This window comes from Orycteropus afer, unplaced genomic scaffold (genome assembly GCF_000298275.1).
Source record: "Orycteropus afer afer isolate SDZICR_OR568_19922 unplaced genomic scaffold, OryAfe1.0 scaffold00218, whole genome shotgun sequence".
Taxonomy (NCBI): domain Eukaryota; kingdom Metazoa; phylum Chordata; class Mammalia; order Tubulidentata; family Orycteropodidae; genus Orycteropus; species Orycteropus afer.
The window spans coordinates 3854895-3872902 of record NW_006921805.1 but is presented as its reverse complement, the minus strand read 5'-3'; the positions used below and the strand labels follow the sequence as shown (position 1 = coordinate 3872902).

The 18008-nt window shown below is 39.9% G+C and overlaps 1 protein-coding gene across 1 annotated transcript in view; it reads left to right on the top strand.

Annotated features, from left to right (window-relative positions):
• The window catches only part of UBP1 (upstream binding protein 1), a 61857-nt gene extending 44634 nt beyond the window's left edge, over window positions 1-17223 (top strand). The window contains exons 6-16 of the mRNA XM_007948649.1: window positions 1001-1153; window positions 1256-1366; window positions 1815-1922; window positions 8082-8185; window positions 9309-9363; window positions 9591-9684; window positions 11964-12054; window positions 12814-12905; window positions 14389-14531; window positions 15160-15211; window positions 17186-17223. Of these exons, the coding sequence (XP_007946840.1) occupies window positions 1001-1153; window positions 1256-1366; window positions 1815-1922; window positions 8082-8185; window positions 9309-9363; window positions 9591-9684; window positions 11964-12054; window positions 12814-12905; window positions 14389-14531; window positions 15160-15211; window positions 17186-17223 (1041 nt within the window). The remainder of the gene's footprint in view (window positions 1-1000; window positions 1154-1255; window positions 1367-1814; window positions 1923-8081; window positions 8186-9308; window positions 9364-9590; window positions 9685-11963; window positions 12055-12813; window positions 12906-14388; window positions 14532-15159; window positions 15212-17185) is intronic.
• Window positions 17224-18008: the final 785 nt, after the last annotated feature.

Sequence of the window (18008 nt, the reverse complement as noted above, 5' to 3'; positions counted from 1 at the left end):
TTTGAACCGCCAGCTTTCTGGTTAGTAGTCAAGTACCTTAGGCACTATGCTACCAGAGCTCCTATAAAAGCATTTTTAGTGTTTTATATTTTTGTTGTGTATCAGATATTAGTCCCTCAAGTAATAATCATAAGACATGTTTTATCTTAGTTTGAGATACTGTTTAACAGGACAACAAGTTGTGTAATGAATTAAAGCACGTAAGACCTGGCCTTAAATCTCAGTTGGACAGAGTCATATTGCAGAGATCACTGTTAACATGGAATCAGTAGATGTGCAGCAGTCCGAAATTTAGCCAGAGGCTGTTATCTTTGGTGATACTGGTGAGAAGCCAGTGGCAGATGTGGTGGAAGATGAGTTTTGCACATAGGATTTTGAGTGAACGTTGAAAGGTTAACAGAGCGTTTAGATGGGCACAGGTAGGATGACGGTTTTCTGGACTGCAGAAGTTCCTCAAGCAAAGCATCACAAGTTAGTGTATATAGGAAGAACACTGAGATGATTGGCTGGCTGGAGCCAGGGTAATGTCATTGGAGGGCAAACAACAGTAGTTCTAGAATGATAGGTACATTTAGTTTGAACTGATTGAGACGACTGGGAGCCTGTTCAGAATGGTAGTGACACCTTAAGGATTTAGGACTCAGAATCTGAAAGCAACATACAGTCCAGGGTGGGAGTGGGAGATGTATGTAGGGAGCCAGTGGACTGTTACAGTCCTGATTGAAGCAAATCTTGTGTTGGAGGAGAGGCCCTGCAAGGGCATGGAGCTTATCCCCAAGAGTCCAGAAAGACTCATTTGGATTTGCACATAGGGTTTGAAAGGAAAACCATGAATTAACAGTGATTCAGAGAAATTAATGAGAGAGATTTGCCCAATATTTGGGAGTTCATCATAATGGAGCTTAAATTTATAATGGTGGCAGGGCATTCAAGAAGGGACAAAGTAGAAGGTAATCAGTGGAAACTACTTTGAATCCATTTCATTATGAATTGTTTCCAGGTGCACTGCATTAGTACAGAATTTACTCCACGGAAGCATGGAGGGGAAAAGGGGGTGCCTTTTAGGATCCAGGTTGACACCTTTAAGCAGAACGAAAACGGGGAATACACAGATCATCTGCACTCAGCTAGCTGCCAAATCAAAGTGTTTAAGGTAAGAGATAGAAACCATGTTTCAGTAATTAAGACCTTGTTTAACTTGTGAATCTATTAGCTATTTTCAGCCAATTGATGAAATCATCTATTTTGTTCTAAGCCAAAAGGAGCAGACAGGAAACAAAAAACAGACCGAGAGAAGATGGAGAAGAGAACTGCCCATGAAAAAGAAAAGTATCAGCCATCCTACGATACCACAATCCTCACAGAGGTACTGTGGAGTGGCATTCTGGTTTCGGAAGAGAAGCAGATGTTTGCATATTAGAAGTGTCCCAAAGGATGAGTGTCACTACAAAGGGTTAGGGGAAGATTGGGTGGTAGATTGACATGATGTTCTTTGCCAAATTTGTGGGAAAATACTTAATATAAATTTGGGGGTTTTAATAGATTGGTCTCCTGGGTGGGATCTTGAATGAAGATGTTGAAATCCCAAAGCAGGTCTCAGAAACAGACCTTAAAAACTTTGAAGTTGTCAAGAGATTAAGTTGGGACCTAGAATATCCATGTTTTGTCACTGCTGGGGTTTTGCAGTTTCTTTCCCTTTGGCTCCTGCTAGTCATACATATATGTGTGATTGGACTGCAGAGACATGAAGCAGGGATTAGATCTTTCTTTGTATAATGAAAAGACATTGATCCCAATCTTTGGTGTTTGTCCAGATGAGGCTTGAGCCTATAATTGAAGATGCAGTTGAACATGAGCAGAAAAAGTCCAGCAAGCGGACTTTGCCAGCAGACTACGGTGATTCTCTGGCAAAGCGAGGCAGTGTAAGGGACTTCTGCTTCTCTTTTCATTGTGCAAGAAACCTTGTGCAGTGTTAGATATAGGACCGACTTCCACTGAAACGTAAAGCCAAAATTGTTTCTGATGTCCTTGTCTTGATTTAATTTGCTTTCGTTTAGACTTACTGCTTTCTATTTGTTCCTCACTGAGGAAAATTTCCTAAATCTAACACTTTAAAACAAAGCAAAAACAATGTTGACCATATTGGGTGGTTTTAGAGGGAAAAGAAACAACACTCACAGATAATGTGTTCTCTCCCTGTCTCCTTGCCTCCTGCCCACCCTCTTTCTCCTTCATACCTCCCCCTTTTCTTCAAGAGCACTGAAATTCATTGAAAATAGTTTCTTTAGTAAAATAATTACCATTTTTGTATAATTTAAAAAGGTTTGCTTTTTCAGTGTGTATAACTGATTAAGAAAATTGTGTTTCTATTTAGAGAGTTGATGGTAGCAAGCTTGACATTAACAATACAACACTGTGTGTCATATTGCCCCTGCATGTAGTATAAGAATGTGTGTTTGTGCTTTTAAAAGCCTGCTGGGCAGCACTGGTTGAGAAAACTCTTTAACTGCATTAGTGTTTCTTCTTGGCATCTGCATTGTGACTTTCATGCTTCAAGCAAAAGTAGTACATTGTGCTATGCTTAGACCTGATTGTCCCCAACATGCAGTCTGGGGGCTTTTGGTTGACTGAGCTGTTTAGGAAAAGTATAGAAAATCTTTATTTTATGGCATAATTCTTTTCATCTAACAATCCACAGAGGATTATCCTGTTATGCTAATTTAGAGCAGCTATATATGCTCAGTGTAAACATGGTGCATTAGAAGAACTTATTTTTAACTGTCACCCTGTGTATTAATGACAACACTATTCAGCATTGTAGTTTTTGCATATCAAGATGCAAAAAAAATGGACTTTTCACTCTAATACCTATTTCTGTGATTATCTGTAGACTGAAGGTCACTACTACAACTGCCTCATTCCCAACCTAAGCAATGAGTGAAAATGTTTTAAATGCAGTTAAAATTGGAAATGTTCTCATCTGCGTGCCAAGGAGAGTACACATGTTGCATTTTCTTTTATTGGGCCTTTTCAGTTCAAATGAAAGGCTGTATGGAACAACTGCATCTTTCCCCAGTATTACATGTCTGCACTGTCTGATTTTCTAGAGAAAGGCTTATATATGACTCTTAGTAGACCTTTTTGCGGAGGTCTCAGTAACTCCAAATATACTTTTTCCCTGCTTTTATAAGCCATTTAACCCGTTTTTAAAAATGAGTTCTAGCAATTCATAAATAAATCAGTTACAGCCCAACACTGACCTGAAGATGGCAGAGTTGTTGTTGGTAAGTTTCAACGCTTCCTAACTTGGGGCTAAAATACGCAAAACTTCAGCAGTTCCCTGGCCTGGGATTTCACATCTTCCTAGTGTTGCTTGCTGCCCTTGGGTGTCTTTAGTTTGGTTAAGATGTTCCTACAGGTATCTAGAGTTCATCTTGGAAACCTGTTTTTAAAAAAGGAAGAATTAATCCCTTAAAAAAAAAAAGCCCACAGCACTTCATATATTTAGTATATCCCTTCAAAGGAAGGCTGACACATCTTACAGTTCATGGATAGTCCAACTGGCTTTCAGTAGAAAGGGAACACAGACTTAAAAGACTTTCAGTTAAAGTCTAAAAGATGCTGTGCGAAATGACCCCACATTGATGAGAGTCACTACTCTTGGCTCCCAGGAGATGATGCACACCAAAACCCTTACTGTGTCTGTTGATCTCTGCTCCTGAACTGTGTTTTATTGACTCAAATCAGGGCTGCCAACTGCCACAGCCGAAGATGGGTCAGCATTGCCTATTGGAGTCCAAGTCAGGTATTGCTAGAAATTTTATGAATTATGGATTGTTTTTAGGGGCACAAGGCATTGCACCATTGCATACTTTTAAAGAAAAGATAAAGGAAACACTGTGAAAATTTCCTGGTATGCCTTTACCCTTGAGTTGAGATTGCAAAAGATATCTGTAAAATAGGACACAGGCATATTTCGATGTTTGATTCAACCTGACCAGTTGGGAATGCAGAATCCATTATTTCTAAAAGTAGAAGCCTCTCAGTGGGATCATTTCTCATTGGACACTACTAGGTTTTCAGTGTTCAGTGACCTGAGTCATATTTGTTAGGCAAGTTTTAGATGTCAAAACTATTTACTGTACTCTGAAGCTCAAAGACGCTAAATGTGTAAGTGAAATGGGCATGTTCACGGCCTTGGTGTAAACTTTCTATACCTTACTCTGCCATACTTGGAAGTTTTTTAATGGCTTCATTTCCTCAGTTAAACAGCTGGCAGTAATTACCAAAGCAAATTGAAGGAGATTTGATATTTTTAGTATTAAAAGGTAACATTATTTAAATGTGGGTGTTATTCTTCATTGCAATATTTTATATCTGGGTAGGATGGCATAGAAGGAAAATCTTGGTAGTAGAGATTACTGTGTATGTATCAACATCCATCCATCCCTGCTGCCTTCGAGTCGATTGCAACTCATAGCAACCCCATAGGACAGAGGAGAACTATTCCATACGGTTTCCAAGGAAGGCTGCCATATCTTTCTCCCACAGAGCAGCTGGTGGATTCAAACTTCCAGCCTTTCAGATAGCAGCTGAGTTCTTTAACCACTGAGCCACCAGACCTCTTTGTATCACATCCATAAGTGACTGAATTTGCCAGATGGGTCATTGGGTCTTGAGTTCCTCAAACTCTGTAAGCTGAGAGGGTAGTACTTTGTAAAAGGGAAAGAAAACCAAAGGCCCTAGGTGGTGGTGTTTTTTGTTTTTTTTTTAAATTTTTATTGTGATTTGGCTGAAAGTTTACAGAGCAAATTCATTTTCTATACAGCAGTTCATACACATTTTGTCTCATGACATTGACTGCAATTTCCCACAATGCAAACAGCTTCCCTCCCACTTCCTCCCCATAGTTACCTCTTCCTGTGTCCTTCCCTCCCATGCACTTCCATACCCTGAGCTGTCTCCCTGTGCACATGCTGCCATTCTGTTCTCCTATGATTGATCACCCCAAGGAGTGTATCTTCCTGATGTAATTGTTCACCCCATATGCCTGTCTGTTATTTGGCTGGAAGCCACAGGACTGAGTTCAGTTCCAGACCTGAAGGGTGACTAGAGGCTATAGTCTTCTGGGGTCTCACCAGGCTCTGTCAGACCAGCAAACCTAGTTTTTTTTTTTTTTAAATGATTTTGAATTACATTCTGCATTGTTCACCCACTTTATCCAGGATCTCCTACAATGATTCCCCACCGAGTGGTTGACAGTAGTAGCTAGGCACCATCTAGTTCTTCTGGTCTCATGGTCATATAGGTTGAGGATCACATGGTCTACCAGTGCCTTGGACTAATTGTTTCCATGCATGTTTGATTTTCTACATGCTTTGCTAAAGGAGGAGATACCCATCATTGGATCTAAATGGCTGCTTACAGACTTTTAAGATTCTAGTCGCTACTCACCAAAGTTGGATGTAGAACAGTGTTCTTGTGTAGTGTGTTATGCCAATTGAGCTTGATTCCTGTGACCATGGTCCTGAACCCAGAGGTCTAATCACTCGCTCCCTATGGGTAGCTGGCTGTGGCCAAGAAGCTACCACAACCCTGCCCCTTGTTGGCGCTACTATACCTCCAGGCATTCTTTTGGTACATACAAAAACACATGTAGAAACATTGTCTGCTAACCCTGTATGTGGTCATGGCCACACTACTCCCTGCCTAGACATACCTGATCATCAGCCTGTCCACCCATCCATCCACCTGTAGATCAGTGCTTGCAAGGGCCCTAGTTTAAAAAAGAAGGGGCACTGTTCTATAAATGTCATTTATAATGACATTGCTATGCGATGCAATACATTTGGCAAAGCTGTCCAGCCAGATTAAATTTTTTTTATTTTCCTTTATAGTCACTTGATAGTAGTTGAAACAATAAATCTGCAGTTGTTTCTCCCATTCCTGAGGGGATGCGTGATTGGGTAATTGTAAAGAATGTCATGGTTCTAGGGTTGCTATTTTATTTTCCTTGTATCTGCACTTCTGGTAGATGTCAGATGTGTGGTGGTTGAACTCCTGTACCCTGAGAAAGCCTTAGTTCTACCCTGATATCTTCTTTACACTTGATCTTGACAGTCTTTACTGCCCTACATGCCAAAGAATTTTGTGAAAGGTATACTTTCTCATAAAATTTTAGGTTGAAATTTGTAAGTTTCGATTATTAATTTAAACACATACAAAAGAGGCTTGAAACTTGTATTTACATTTTCATTTAAAACTATTACTTTTTAAAATATATCCTATGAAATCTAAATACCATAGCACTTTGACACCCACATTCATTCAAGGAGCTCTGTGGCACTGGGGTTAAAGCATTTGGCTGCTAACGAGAAGGCCAGTGGTTTGAAGGCACCAGCTGTTCTGAGAGGGCAAGATGGAGCAGTCTGCTTCTGTAAGGATGGTAGCCTTGGAAACGCCATGGGGCAGTTCTACTCTGTCCTGTTGGGTTGCTGTGAGTTGGAATTAACTTGACAGCAGTGGGGTTTTGGTACCATTCATTTTAAAAGTGCATGCTTGAGCTCCTTAACAATCTTAAATTCTGCTATGCTCTTTCTTCTTGACATCATGTTTCTTCTATTTCACTCCCCTCAAAGAATTTTACCCTCTAATGTGGACATATTTTTATGCCTGAAAGCCCTCTGATGATCACCCTTTTACAACCAACTTAACATAACTTGAAATCTAAGTTTTAAAATTTCTGTGATCATATATGGCCCTTAACTGAGTTGAGAAATTTAAAACTTAGCATTTATTAGTACCAATTTACAAAAAGAACGGAGATCATAGAATAATGATTATTAAACATTGATGAATAATTATTAAACATAAAAGTTGAAATGTTACTGGAAATGTACTGGAAAGAGACATCATAGAGCATCAGTTCCTCGTTTCTTCTGAGTAGATGTGAAAACCCCCGTTCTTATAAATAAGTAGATGGGAAAAAGTTCTTTCAGTAGTATTAATCACATTTTTGAACTCCTTTTCAGTTATCTGCGAAAATCCCAGTTTTTTTTTTTTTAAATGGTCTAGTAGATTATTTATATACTAGCTGACAGCTCAGTTAGATCCTCCTTGAATTTCGTTGAAAGCAAAAGAATTGAAAACCATCTGACTTATAGAAAACGTTTTCTCATCATTAGGGTCATGTACTTTTTCAGTATCCTAATATCTTTTGGTGGTCTTCTGCTTGGCTTCTGAGAGAGGGTCTGAATGAGATGACATGCTTTTCTTGTGTAAAATGGGAGAAGGGTGATTATGAAAGGGATCCTGGGAACTTAGGCAGAATAGTTTTAGAAGAGTGCTTGTGGCGTGTATGGAGTCCCTGTATACCTTGGTTTAAAGATAGCTCCTTGAGACCACTTTGGCTTCCTCAGCATGCTTTTTGTTTGGACTTCGGCTCTTTCAGCTCTCCTAATAGTGTGCGTTTGCTGTATGGTTGGTTGGAATTTTGCCTTGAAATGGAAAATATTTCAGTTCACTGCACCCCCTTCTAGCAAATATAGGTAGGTAGCAGCAGTGTCTTACACAGTTGGCATAGTTCTATCCTGGGCCTCTCTAATCTTGGAGATTACTACTTTCAGAAAGGAAATGATGGTGAACATTGGCCTGTGAGGCTGCTCTTTGGGGGAAGAGGGCAGATTGTTGAGAAGGGGACATAGATAGGGCAGAGCCGCTGTCTGTCAGGCATTGCTTATCGATCCTTTCTTGTCTCTGCTATTCTTAAACCTTGATAGGGGAACTGAGATTTACCTAAGGTTTCGGTACTGAGGGAGGTGAAAGTTTTTGAAAGCAAATTGTATTAAAGTATACATTTAAAATGCCTTTATAAATTTTTGCTGCTGTTACCACTTCAGGTCTTTTATAAGATGATTCAGTATCTAGCTGTAAATTTGATGTTTCTGTGAGGTTGCTTGATGAGTGTCGAGTATCTTGCTTTTTATAATCTTGCATTTGGCCAGACTAGAGAGTGAATAACAGATATTTCTTCCACATACTTTAAAAGCAGTTCATTAATTTCTTTTTGTTTCTGTCCTTAGTGTTCTCCGTGGCCCGATACCCCCACAGCCTATGTGAATAACAGTCCTTCCGCAGCACCCACTTTCACCTCCCCCCCACAGAGCACCTGCAGTGTCCCCGACAGGTATCTGGTTTGTGGAATTGTGTGGACAAGGCTGATTGATACTCATGGGCCATTATTTCCCTTTCTCTCCATTTATAGCAGCTTCTTTTTGGTACTAGCACTGGGAGACACCCTGTACCTTAGTGTCAGAGGAGAATCACTGTCTTGCCTTTGCCTGCTAGCCTTTTTGCTCCTACCCCCACTGCCTTGCACAGTCACAACTGTGGTAGTTGTAAAAATGGAGGCATTCTGAAGATAGAGCCAGCATATATATTCTTTGTGAGGTAAAAACAACATTTATGAGAGTCATATGGGTAATAAACCTAAGGAGCTCTGGTAGCATAGTACATAAGGCACTTGACTGCTAACCAGAAGGCTGGCGGTTCAAACCCACCAGCCACTCCTCAGAAGGAAGATAGGGCAATCTACTTCCGTAGTGATACTGCCTTGGAAACTCATGGAGGGGTTGCTATGAGTCGGGTCCGGCTTGACGGCACATAACAACAACAGTGGAGGCACAGGAGCTAAGATAGGGGGTAGAGCTCAGTAGCCAAGAAGGTGGCCACATTGCCTGTGGAGTTGTTTTTCATTCTCCCTTTAGAAACACAAGGATAGTGGTACAGATTAGTCTTTTTTTCCTCTGAAATTTCACTCTCTTTAATCATGGATGTTGTATGTATTAGTTAAAAGGGATAACTATTTTGTATTTTAGTTTAGGATCATTATTACTCTTGTCCCTTTTTTTTTTTAAGCTTTAACTTTTAACTTTTTATTGTCTTGTAGTTCACTGTTAGTTTTTTTAACCATTATTTCTCGTATTTTTTTCCCAACTAAAATTGAGTATTCTTTCATTGTTTTGGCACCCCTGGAGATAATTAGATGAGCTCTTTTGCTTTACAAAACTTGAATTTCTTACTAGGACTGATGGAGAAAGGATGCACAGAGTAAGATAGAGTCTCTCCGGTGCTTTAGCTCATCACCATATTGACCTTGACCACACAGTCATTATTGCTTTGTTGCAGACACATTGGTCTGTCCCATAGCAATGTCTTACATTCAGTTTACCTAGTTGACTAGCCTTTAATGTATTGATTTTTTAATAAAACAAATGATGAAAACCATTCTTTCTTTTCTCTTCTCCCAGCAATTCTTCTTCCCCAAATCATCAGGGAGATGGAGTTTCACAGGTCTCTGGTGAAGTAAGTATTTTTTTTCTTAACCTCTCAGCTGCTCTCAAGGTCCTTTTCACTGGGTCACCTGGCACTCAGGGTCATGCTCTTAGGTGTTCATATCACTTTAGAACTACAGGATCTCTATATTTTGTTTGCCTGTTCTTTTTATAATATTCCAGAGACAAGGGTTATTTTTTTCAGTTTGAATAGTTTCTTCTATTTATATTCATGTTTTGTTTTCTTTTTATTACTAGCAACTTCAGCCTTCAGCCACAATCCAGGAAACACAGCAGTGGCTGCTGAAAAACCGATTTTCTTCCTATACAAGACTGTTTTCCAATTTTTCAGGTATGTTTGTGTGAATATGCATTTTCTTTGCTTTGTTTCTATGCTTTTCCTAACCTTAAGAATTTTTTTTCTTTGTACCACAAAATATAGATTGACAAGAACTTGCGCAAAAATGGAGGTCCTGTGTACCCATTACCCAGGTTTCCCCAGTGATAATCCCTTGCATCTCTATAGTACCTTGTCAAGGCTAGGAAATTTTGGTACAATGCAGATCCTACCAGGTTTAGATCTACTCATTTCTGTGTGTATGTGCATGGTTCTATGCTATTTTCTTTTCCATTATATTAACTATAGTTTTGTAGGAAGTTGCAAAGATAGTACAGAGAAGCCCTATGTACCTATCACTGAGTTTGTCTCCATGAGGTTAAAACATAAAAAACAAACCAACTACCATCAAGCCATTTATTGCCATGTTTGTGCAGGATTACAGTGAAAGCCTCAGATACAATTTTTTACATGACTAAGTAAAAACCTTTTATTTGTGAAAAACTAGAATCTGTAAAATTTCAGTGGGGGAATGTGTGTTTGAACCCTCACAGGAAGGGCAGATTTTGCATAGCACACAGAAAATTCTGCCCAACAGCTGGAATTGAGGGTGACTCCAGGTTCACTCTAGTTGTCATCACAGGTTGAACGTCTGTCTCTGCCTAGGACAGTGCTGAGGTGTTTGCACTGTGCGCAGTGATCTCAGTGATCCTGTCCTTTTCACATACCCTGTAAACTTCCTCTGGGTTTGTCACATCCCTGGAGATACACTGACAGTGGAAAGGTGAGGGAGGATTCTTGCTCCAATCCTCACAGGCACTCTTATTTCCGGAAGAGCTGTGCTCACAGGTGTCCATCCACAGTGTGTGTGGGTTTAGGCTGTAGCACCCACATCTTCAGCATACATGTAGTGAGCCCTGGTAGAGAAGTGAGAGAAAGCCTCTCTCTGCTAACCTGACTTCATCAGTGTTTGTGTCGTGGGGGATGTGCTTCTCTTATTTTGTTATTTTTGTAAACTGGAGATTTGGGTTAAAATAAATTGATTTTCCAGTCAACATTTCATACATATCTTGTTTTGTAACACTGATTTCAGTCCCCTCAATGTAGAGCATTCTTCCCCCTTCCCTCCTCCCTGTATTTACTGTTTCCATTTGTCTTTCTTTCCTGTCCCTTCCTGCCTTATGGGTTTCATTCGTGGGCAGATGTTGCCCTCTTGATCTCATGTGATTGACTGGTCTAAAGAGTATATACATCCCAGCTGTAACTGTTCACGTTATAGACCTATCATTTGGCTGAAAGTTGAGCAATGAGGGTGAGTGCAGTTCCAGGGCTGAAGGGTATCTTAAGGGGCATAGTCTCAGGGGTTCTCCCATAAAGAGCCTGGTCTTGTCTTCCTTTTATAAACTACAAAGTTATTAGGCTTTCATATTTGAGCCCTTAAAACAGAAAGAGAAACCCATTATCTTGTTACATATGAAGATGATACTTATCATATGGCGCTCATGCCTTAACCTCAGAGGGCATCTTAGTTTTCCTAATAAACTGCATCATAAAAATATGAGGACAGAACAAAAGATTAACATAAAACATGGAAGAGTATGATGATTTCCCTCGTAAGCACCCTCAGCTTCAAAAACACCAGTCTTTGGTCAGTCTCATTCTCCCTCCGCTCCCCGCCCCCTTTCTGTTCTATTCTAAAGCAAATTTTAGAATACCATGTCATTTACACTCATGGACAAAATCTTTACAGTATAATGTGTAAATTCTCTGCCATCCTTTCATATTCAAACTGGCTGTGTGATTAGCATTATGTTTAATTGCATTTTAGAGTATAAAGTTCCTAGTCCTAGCTCTACCAACTATAGTTGTGTGACTTTGTGCAAGTCTCCGAAATTCTGAACTTCTGATTCATTTAGATAAAACAAAGTACTGACTGGTTGGGGTAATATCCAAGTTTAATTATCTGGGGTCTCAATCGTGTTTAGCCTTACAGCCATAACATAAGATAGGCATTGAAATCTTATGTTAGGAACACAGTCATATAGGCCCTGCTTGTTGACTCCATCTACGATCCTCTGCTCTAAGCTCCTTTCTGATGTAGGACATTCTCTTTGGCTGTGTGTGTGTGTGTGTGTGTGTTCTTGTGTTGTCCATGTATATATGTATATTCAGGATGCCTGAGATGGTTTTGAAGGACATTTGATTGACTTGTATAAATACAGAGGCCTATTTAAACCGCTAATTCTGCTAGGTCTTTCATTTCTTTGAGAAAATCCTGTTTTGCTGTTTTCTAGGTGCCGACTTACTAAAACTGACAAAGGAGGATTTAGTACAAATTTGTGGTACAGCTGATGGAATTCGGCTCTATAATTCACTGAAGTCAAGGTAAAATACTGTGTTGAAAAGGAATTGTTTTGCTTGAAATAAGAATGTACCTTTCTTCGTGTGGGGAATTTGGGCAGAATGTCTTTGCACACATGGTTGGCGTGTGCCTACATGCGCTGTTGAGCACTGGAAGCACTGTGCTCCTAAGAAGACTGTTTTGTGCACACGTTCAGGGCAGGCCTAGATACGATGTAGGCACTGATGAGGTCAGCGGTAGACTGTAAGTCTGGTAGAAATGCATATGGGCAGTACTAATTTCTTGAAGATGACTGGGTTTGTTGCCAAGAAAACGAACTTCTCATTTAGGTGAGCTATACAGAATCTATAGTTTTCAAGGACGTGGCTACTTACGCAGTTATTAAAAATGTGAACTATTAATTGTGGATTAAAATGATAGAACCGTAAACTGTGCTGGCTTTAAGATCCATTTACTATCATTGCTATTTGTAGACATAGTATCAGTTCAATTAAAATTGAATCTTAACTAATTTTAAATTACTGACTTAATCTTGAAACTTAAATTTACCAGCATCTGACAGACCACTTCAGTGGTTTAGAGTCTGGATCATCAGATTCGACCACCCTATGATAGGTGGTGTGAGGTGTGTGGTTTTTTAAATTAGTAAATTATTTTGTATAATGAAATAACTGTAAAGTTCTCATGAGGAATTAGAACTTAAATTCCTGTAGTTCGTTGTTTGTACCTGCCATGAAACTGCTTTCTCTTCTAGGCTCATGAATGGCATCTTCTGATTGCAGGTCGGTGAGGCCCCGTTTAACCATCTACGTCTGCCAGGAGCAACAGCAGGCTGCAGGCAGTGGAGGCGAGAATGGCAGTGGTACATCTTATGGTGGGTATTGAGGGCGTCTTAACTCCCTGTCACTCCATTTTTGAGACTGTGAGGCAGAAATGGGAAAGGCTGAGCAGGGCTTTGAAGACTGATGTCTGGGTAGGACTTGCCCAGTTGTTGCTGCAGGAGTTTCTTGACAGCAGTGAGGAAGCAGTTCTAGGGATAAGATCTCAGGAGAAAAAGAGAACTACAGCCTTCCTCTGATTTCAGCCACAACATGCATCTCTCATATATAACATGGCCTTTATGCCAGAAAAAGCGAAAGGCTTGCTTGAGTATTTTAGGGTTTGCCCTGGTTTTTTTTTTTTAAATCAGATTAACTGAAATGATGAATCTGACATCGACAGCTTGACAAAGTATGAAGGTGGTTCTTTCCCCCTATTTTACTGATTGAGGAACACAGAAGTCTTAAAATAGCACATATGTACAAAAGTGCATCTGTGTAACAGCACTAAGTGTGTGGAAGATCACTACATGTGTCCTGAGCCAGGGCAGCACAGTAAGTAAGCCTTGTGTGTGGAAAGCCTGGGGCTTACTTTGATGTCACTGGACATCTACTCTATGTGGGGGAGCATCTCATCCTGAGGGTGTTCCTTAATAATCATGTAACACAGCACTGGATGGGGGCAGAGATAAGTAATCTCACACTCACTTGTGAGGTGGCTACATTCTGAAATAAATAGGATGAGGGCAAATGCTTGGAACTCTTCAGGGAAGGATATTTTGCAGAACTCAAAAAGGCAGCTGCTTGCTCTGATAATGGGCAGAGGTGTTAAAAATACCTTGTGATTTGAGTTCTACTGACAGTTTGTAAGGAAAGTATAACTATTTTGAGCTTTCTACTTGGAAATGTTTCTAGCTCATTCAAAATTCACATTTTGAATTTTTAAGGATACAATTGTTAGTCTTTCTATATCTTTTATATTTGTTTTTAAATTTCTTTGGAGGAACTGTATAGATGATAACTTTTACTTCTTTGGATAAATTCTCAGTAGTGGGATGACTGAATCAACAGCTATGTCTCTTTTAGGTTTATTTTTATATGTTGCTGGAAAGATAGATACACCATGTTTGCAAATAGCTTTCTTCTGGGATAACGGACATAAAATCCTCCCAGAGTTTTGCAATCATTGTCACAATCTTGTTTTAGTTCTGTTCCTTCTAGGAAGAACCCCATGCCAGTTTACAGTCAATCTGTCTGATTTTGAACTTTGAATGTATGAAATTCCATATTCATTGCAGGAGAATTTAAAGAAAATTAAAAACTGCAAATCGTTTACTACAGAGATTGCTGTTAATGTTTGTTAAATTATCTGTGAGCATAGATACTCAGTCTATTCTCATATTTCAGATGGAGATTTGGGGAATTTGAGTATAATAAGAGGAGAAAATGTTACTTTCATTTTTTACTTCTTTTTGAAAGACATGATCTAATAGATCAGGTGTAAACAAATTGAAGTGCTGTTCTTATTTTTTATTTCAGTTTATCATGCAATCTACTTGGAAGAAATGGTTGCTTCAGAAGTTGCTCGAAAACTTGCGTTGGTGTTTAATATTCCTTTGCACCAAATTAACCATGTTTACAGACAGGGTCCCACTGGTATTCACATTCTTGTTAGTGATCAGGTAAATAGAGAATGTCCATCTGCTTTTCCCTGGTATTGACACCAATTATGTACTGATACATATTTTAAGAACTATAGAAAAATCCTGTGAACTTTAAACACACAAAAATCCTTTTTAAGAGTTAAGGATCAAAATTGTTAAGAGTTTGTAACCAAGAGTTACAAGCATCCTAGTGATATATGAGGAATATAAGTCAAAGAAAACTGGTTCCCCCAACCCCACATTCGAATAGAGACACTCATTGGGGGTTTTACCAGGCTTTGGCCCTGTTTATGTTGAGAGGCATTGAGATTTGTTCTTTTACTTAACTAAAGCACACAAAAGATGAGAACTACAGTTTTCCTTTGTAATGTTTAATGACAAGTAGTAATGGAAGAGTACGGTTACTAAATGACTTTGTTAGAGGGTGATGACCCACAGGGAATGCTCTCCGGGGAGGGGGTGGGCACACAGACCATAGAGCAGCTCTCTATCACGGGCAGGTATATGCTGCCCGGCTGGGAAGTGGGTTTGCATTTTCACTATCTCACATGCCATTCATACATTACCCTTTATTAATTTGAATCTTTTTCTAATAAATTAAGAAAGCACAACTGAATTTTAATTATTATCTGCTTTATCTTTCCAGATGGTTCAGAACTTTCAAGATGAGAGTTGTTTTTTATTCTCCACAGTAAAAGGTACTTGCATGTGTGCATGACTCTTACAGGGCTGGAATCTGAAAGGCAATATGTGTCTGTTATCAGTCCTCTTGTGTGTTTACTTTTGAAAAGGCTAGCTTTACTAATTTTAAAGAAAAGAGTTTAAAAAATGAACCTAGACAGTATTTCTAGTGATAGACATTAACTAACCAACAGGGAAGAAGAGCCAATCCTTCTAGATGACTGCAAGAAGTCACCTTTCATTCGGCCAACATGTTACTGAGCATCTTGTGTCAGACACCATGCTTTCAGAGGTAGTTAGATCTCGAACAAACTAGGAATTGTTCCTCAGATGATGGAACTCCTACCCTAAGGGAAAAATCAAACCAAAATTGGCTACCAGGTACACATAATATCTTGAGTGCCATGAAGGTGAAGGAATGTGACACTGGGGGGTGCCTATGAGGGATCCAAAGGAGGCTATGAAGTTATCAGGAAAGGCTTCTCTGAGGTGGTGTCCTGGATGCTGAGAATTAGGGAGGAGCAGCCTTTCAAGGCAGTGTGCAAGGGGAAGAAGTTGGTTTCTTTAAGGCCTGAAGATAGCTGCCCTGCAGTGTGGGCAGAGGCTGCGGCATGGGCTCTTAATATGCAGGACCTGGTGCTAATGGTAGTTTGGATTCTGCTTGGAAGTCTGTGAAGTCATGTGAACAGAGCAATATGATCAGGTTTCTCTTTTACTCTGGCTACTCTGTGGAGACAAATGAGAAAAGCATACTGGAGGTGTCAATGGCCCATAGATTTACAGACAAGGTCCTGCTGGGCTCCACGTTTGAGAGAGGCTGTGACCCTGTTTTTTTGGGTGAGAGCAAAAAGGTAGTCCCTATTTTTTAATAAAAAAAACTTTCATAGTAATTTACAGAGCAAACTGGTTTTCTGCTCAACAATTCATATACATTTTGTGACTCTGATTACAGTCTCCACATTTTAACAGCACTCTTTCTACTTCCTCCTCCTGTTTCCCATCCCTTTCTGCCTTCTGAGCTGTATTCCTGGGCTGTGTGCCCTTTTGATCATGTGGGGTTGATTGCTGTAAGAGGTTTACTGTTTACACTGTAGGCCTTGCCTTTGGCTGAAAGCTGAGCTATGGAAGTAAGTTCAGGTCTAGGCTTAAAAGGTGTCTGACTGCCAGTTTCAGGGGTTCCACAAGTCTATCAGCTCAGTGAAACCTGGTCTTTTAAATTTTGTTCCACACTTTTCTCTCACTTTATTCAGGACCTCTTGTGATCCCTTTCAGAATGGTCAGCAGTGGCAGACAGGGTATCATCTAGGCCATTTGTTTTTCAGGGGTGAGGAAACGGGGGTTACAAGAGGGATTTTTAAATGCATGATTAGTTATTTAATACCAGACTGTACATCAGCAGCTGTTTACAAAGTCAGGTGGGTTTAGGTCCAAATCCAGTTTTAACACAAAATAATCCTGGCAGTTCTTTTAAAAAGGAGTAGCCCAGAGTTTAACTGAAAGAGAACCAGCTTTACCCAAGTGCCATTCTCCTCAAAAGTTTTCACTGTGCAAAACTGGGCATGCACTTTGTAAAATGTTTGGGATCAACCTTTGAGGCTTTCCAAAAAATTTTCCAGAAAAGATGACTGCATCCACATTCCTAGCATTAACCATCCTCTGCCTTAAGGTCGTATTTTCTTCAGCTGTGCCTCTAGCACTTACTTTCTTCATGATCAGTGTGTTTGCTGCTTATCTTGATAACTGCGTCCATTCCACAGAATGGGCAAGCAACATGGGGCCAGACATCAAAAAAATGTTTTAAAAAGGGGAAGTCTACATGAAGTTGCCTGTAGGAAAGAGGAGCAATCAGCTCTTTATAGAATTTTTAAAAGTTACTTCTGACTTACAGGAGAGGTGGTAGATTTCAGTATTCAATTTTAATAGTCTTGATTTTCTTAAGCATGGGTAAAAAAAAAAAATTGTGTTAAACTTCCCTTTCACTTTTTCTACAGTGGAAAATAGTGATGGTATTCTCATAATTCTGAAGTGATGTCCTATGTAGACTGAACTATATTCAGTACCAAATAAAGTCACGCTTACTAAAGTGTGTGAAGACCGAATCCAAGAAGTGTTGGGATTGGATTTTACCACATAAAATGTTTCATATTGAAAACACAAGATGACCTTCAAGTGAGCTGTACGAGAGGCGACTCTCCTCACTGCCATAGCCAAGCGTCCTCATGAGAGTGAGCCCGGTGGACAGCGTGCATCCGACTTGGAGGCCTTGGTGCGGACAGAGCTGCCTGCTTTTTCTGGCAGAGGCTGGTAGATAAAGTTCCTAGAAGAAGTCTTTGCTTCTTTTTACACTGTATGCGGTTTGGAAATGAATGTAAAAACTTAACTGTGGGCATTTACCTTTCTGTGCCAGTTTGGCTGTTACTGCCTGGACCTTATGCTGACCTGGGGGGGGGGGCAGTGCTGTGTGGAGCCAGAATGGAATCTGTCTGTAGAAAGATTGTCAGGTGAGGTTCTGCACCTTCTCAGAGTAAGGGTGTGTGTCTGATGGGATCAAGCCAGAAAGATGGGCTTGTGGCAAACTGCATTATCAGGAGTACCTTGGTGGGAGGATCAGTATAAATCCTAATAGGTACAGACTTGTGTTTCTGCTTTGTCACGGTTTTGTCAAAAAGCTTGCTTCTGCTTCCATTTTTAGCATTTTAGTTTCTGACTTTTCATTTTAAATCTCTACCCCAGACATTGAAAATAGGTGACCCGCAAGGGAAAACTATTGCTGATAGCTTCTGACTTGGTGTTAAGGAGGCTTTGTTATCAACA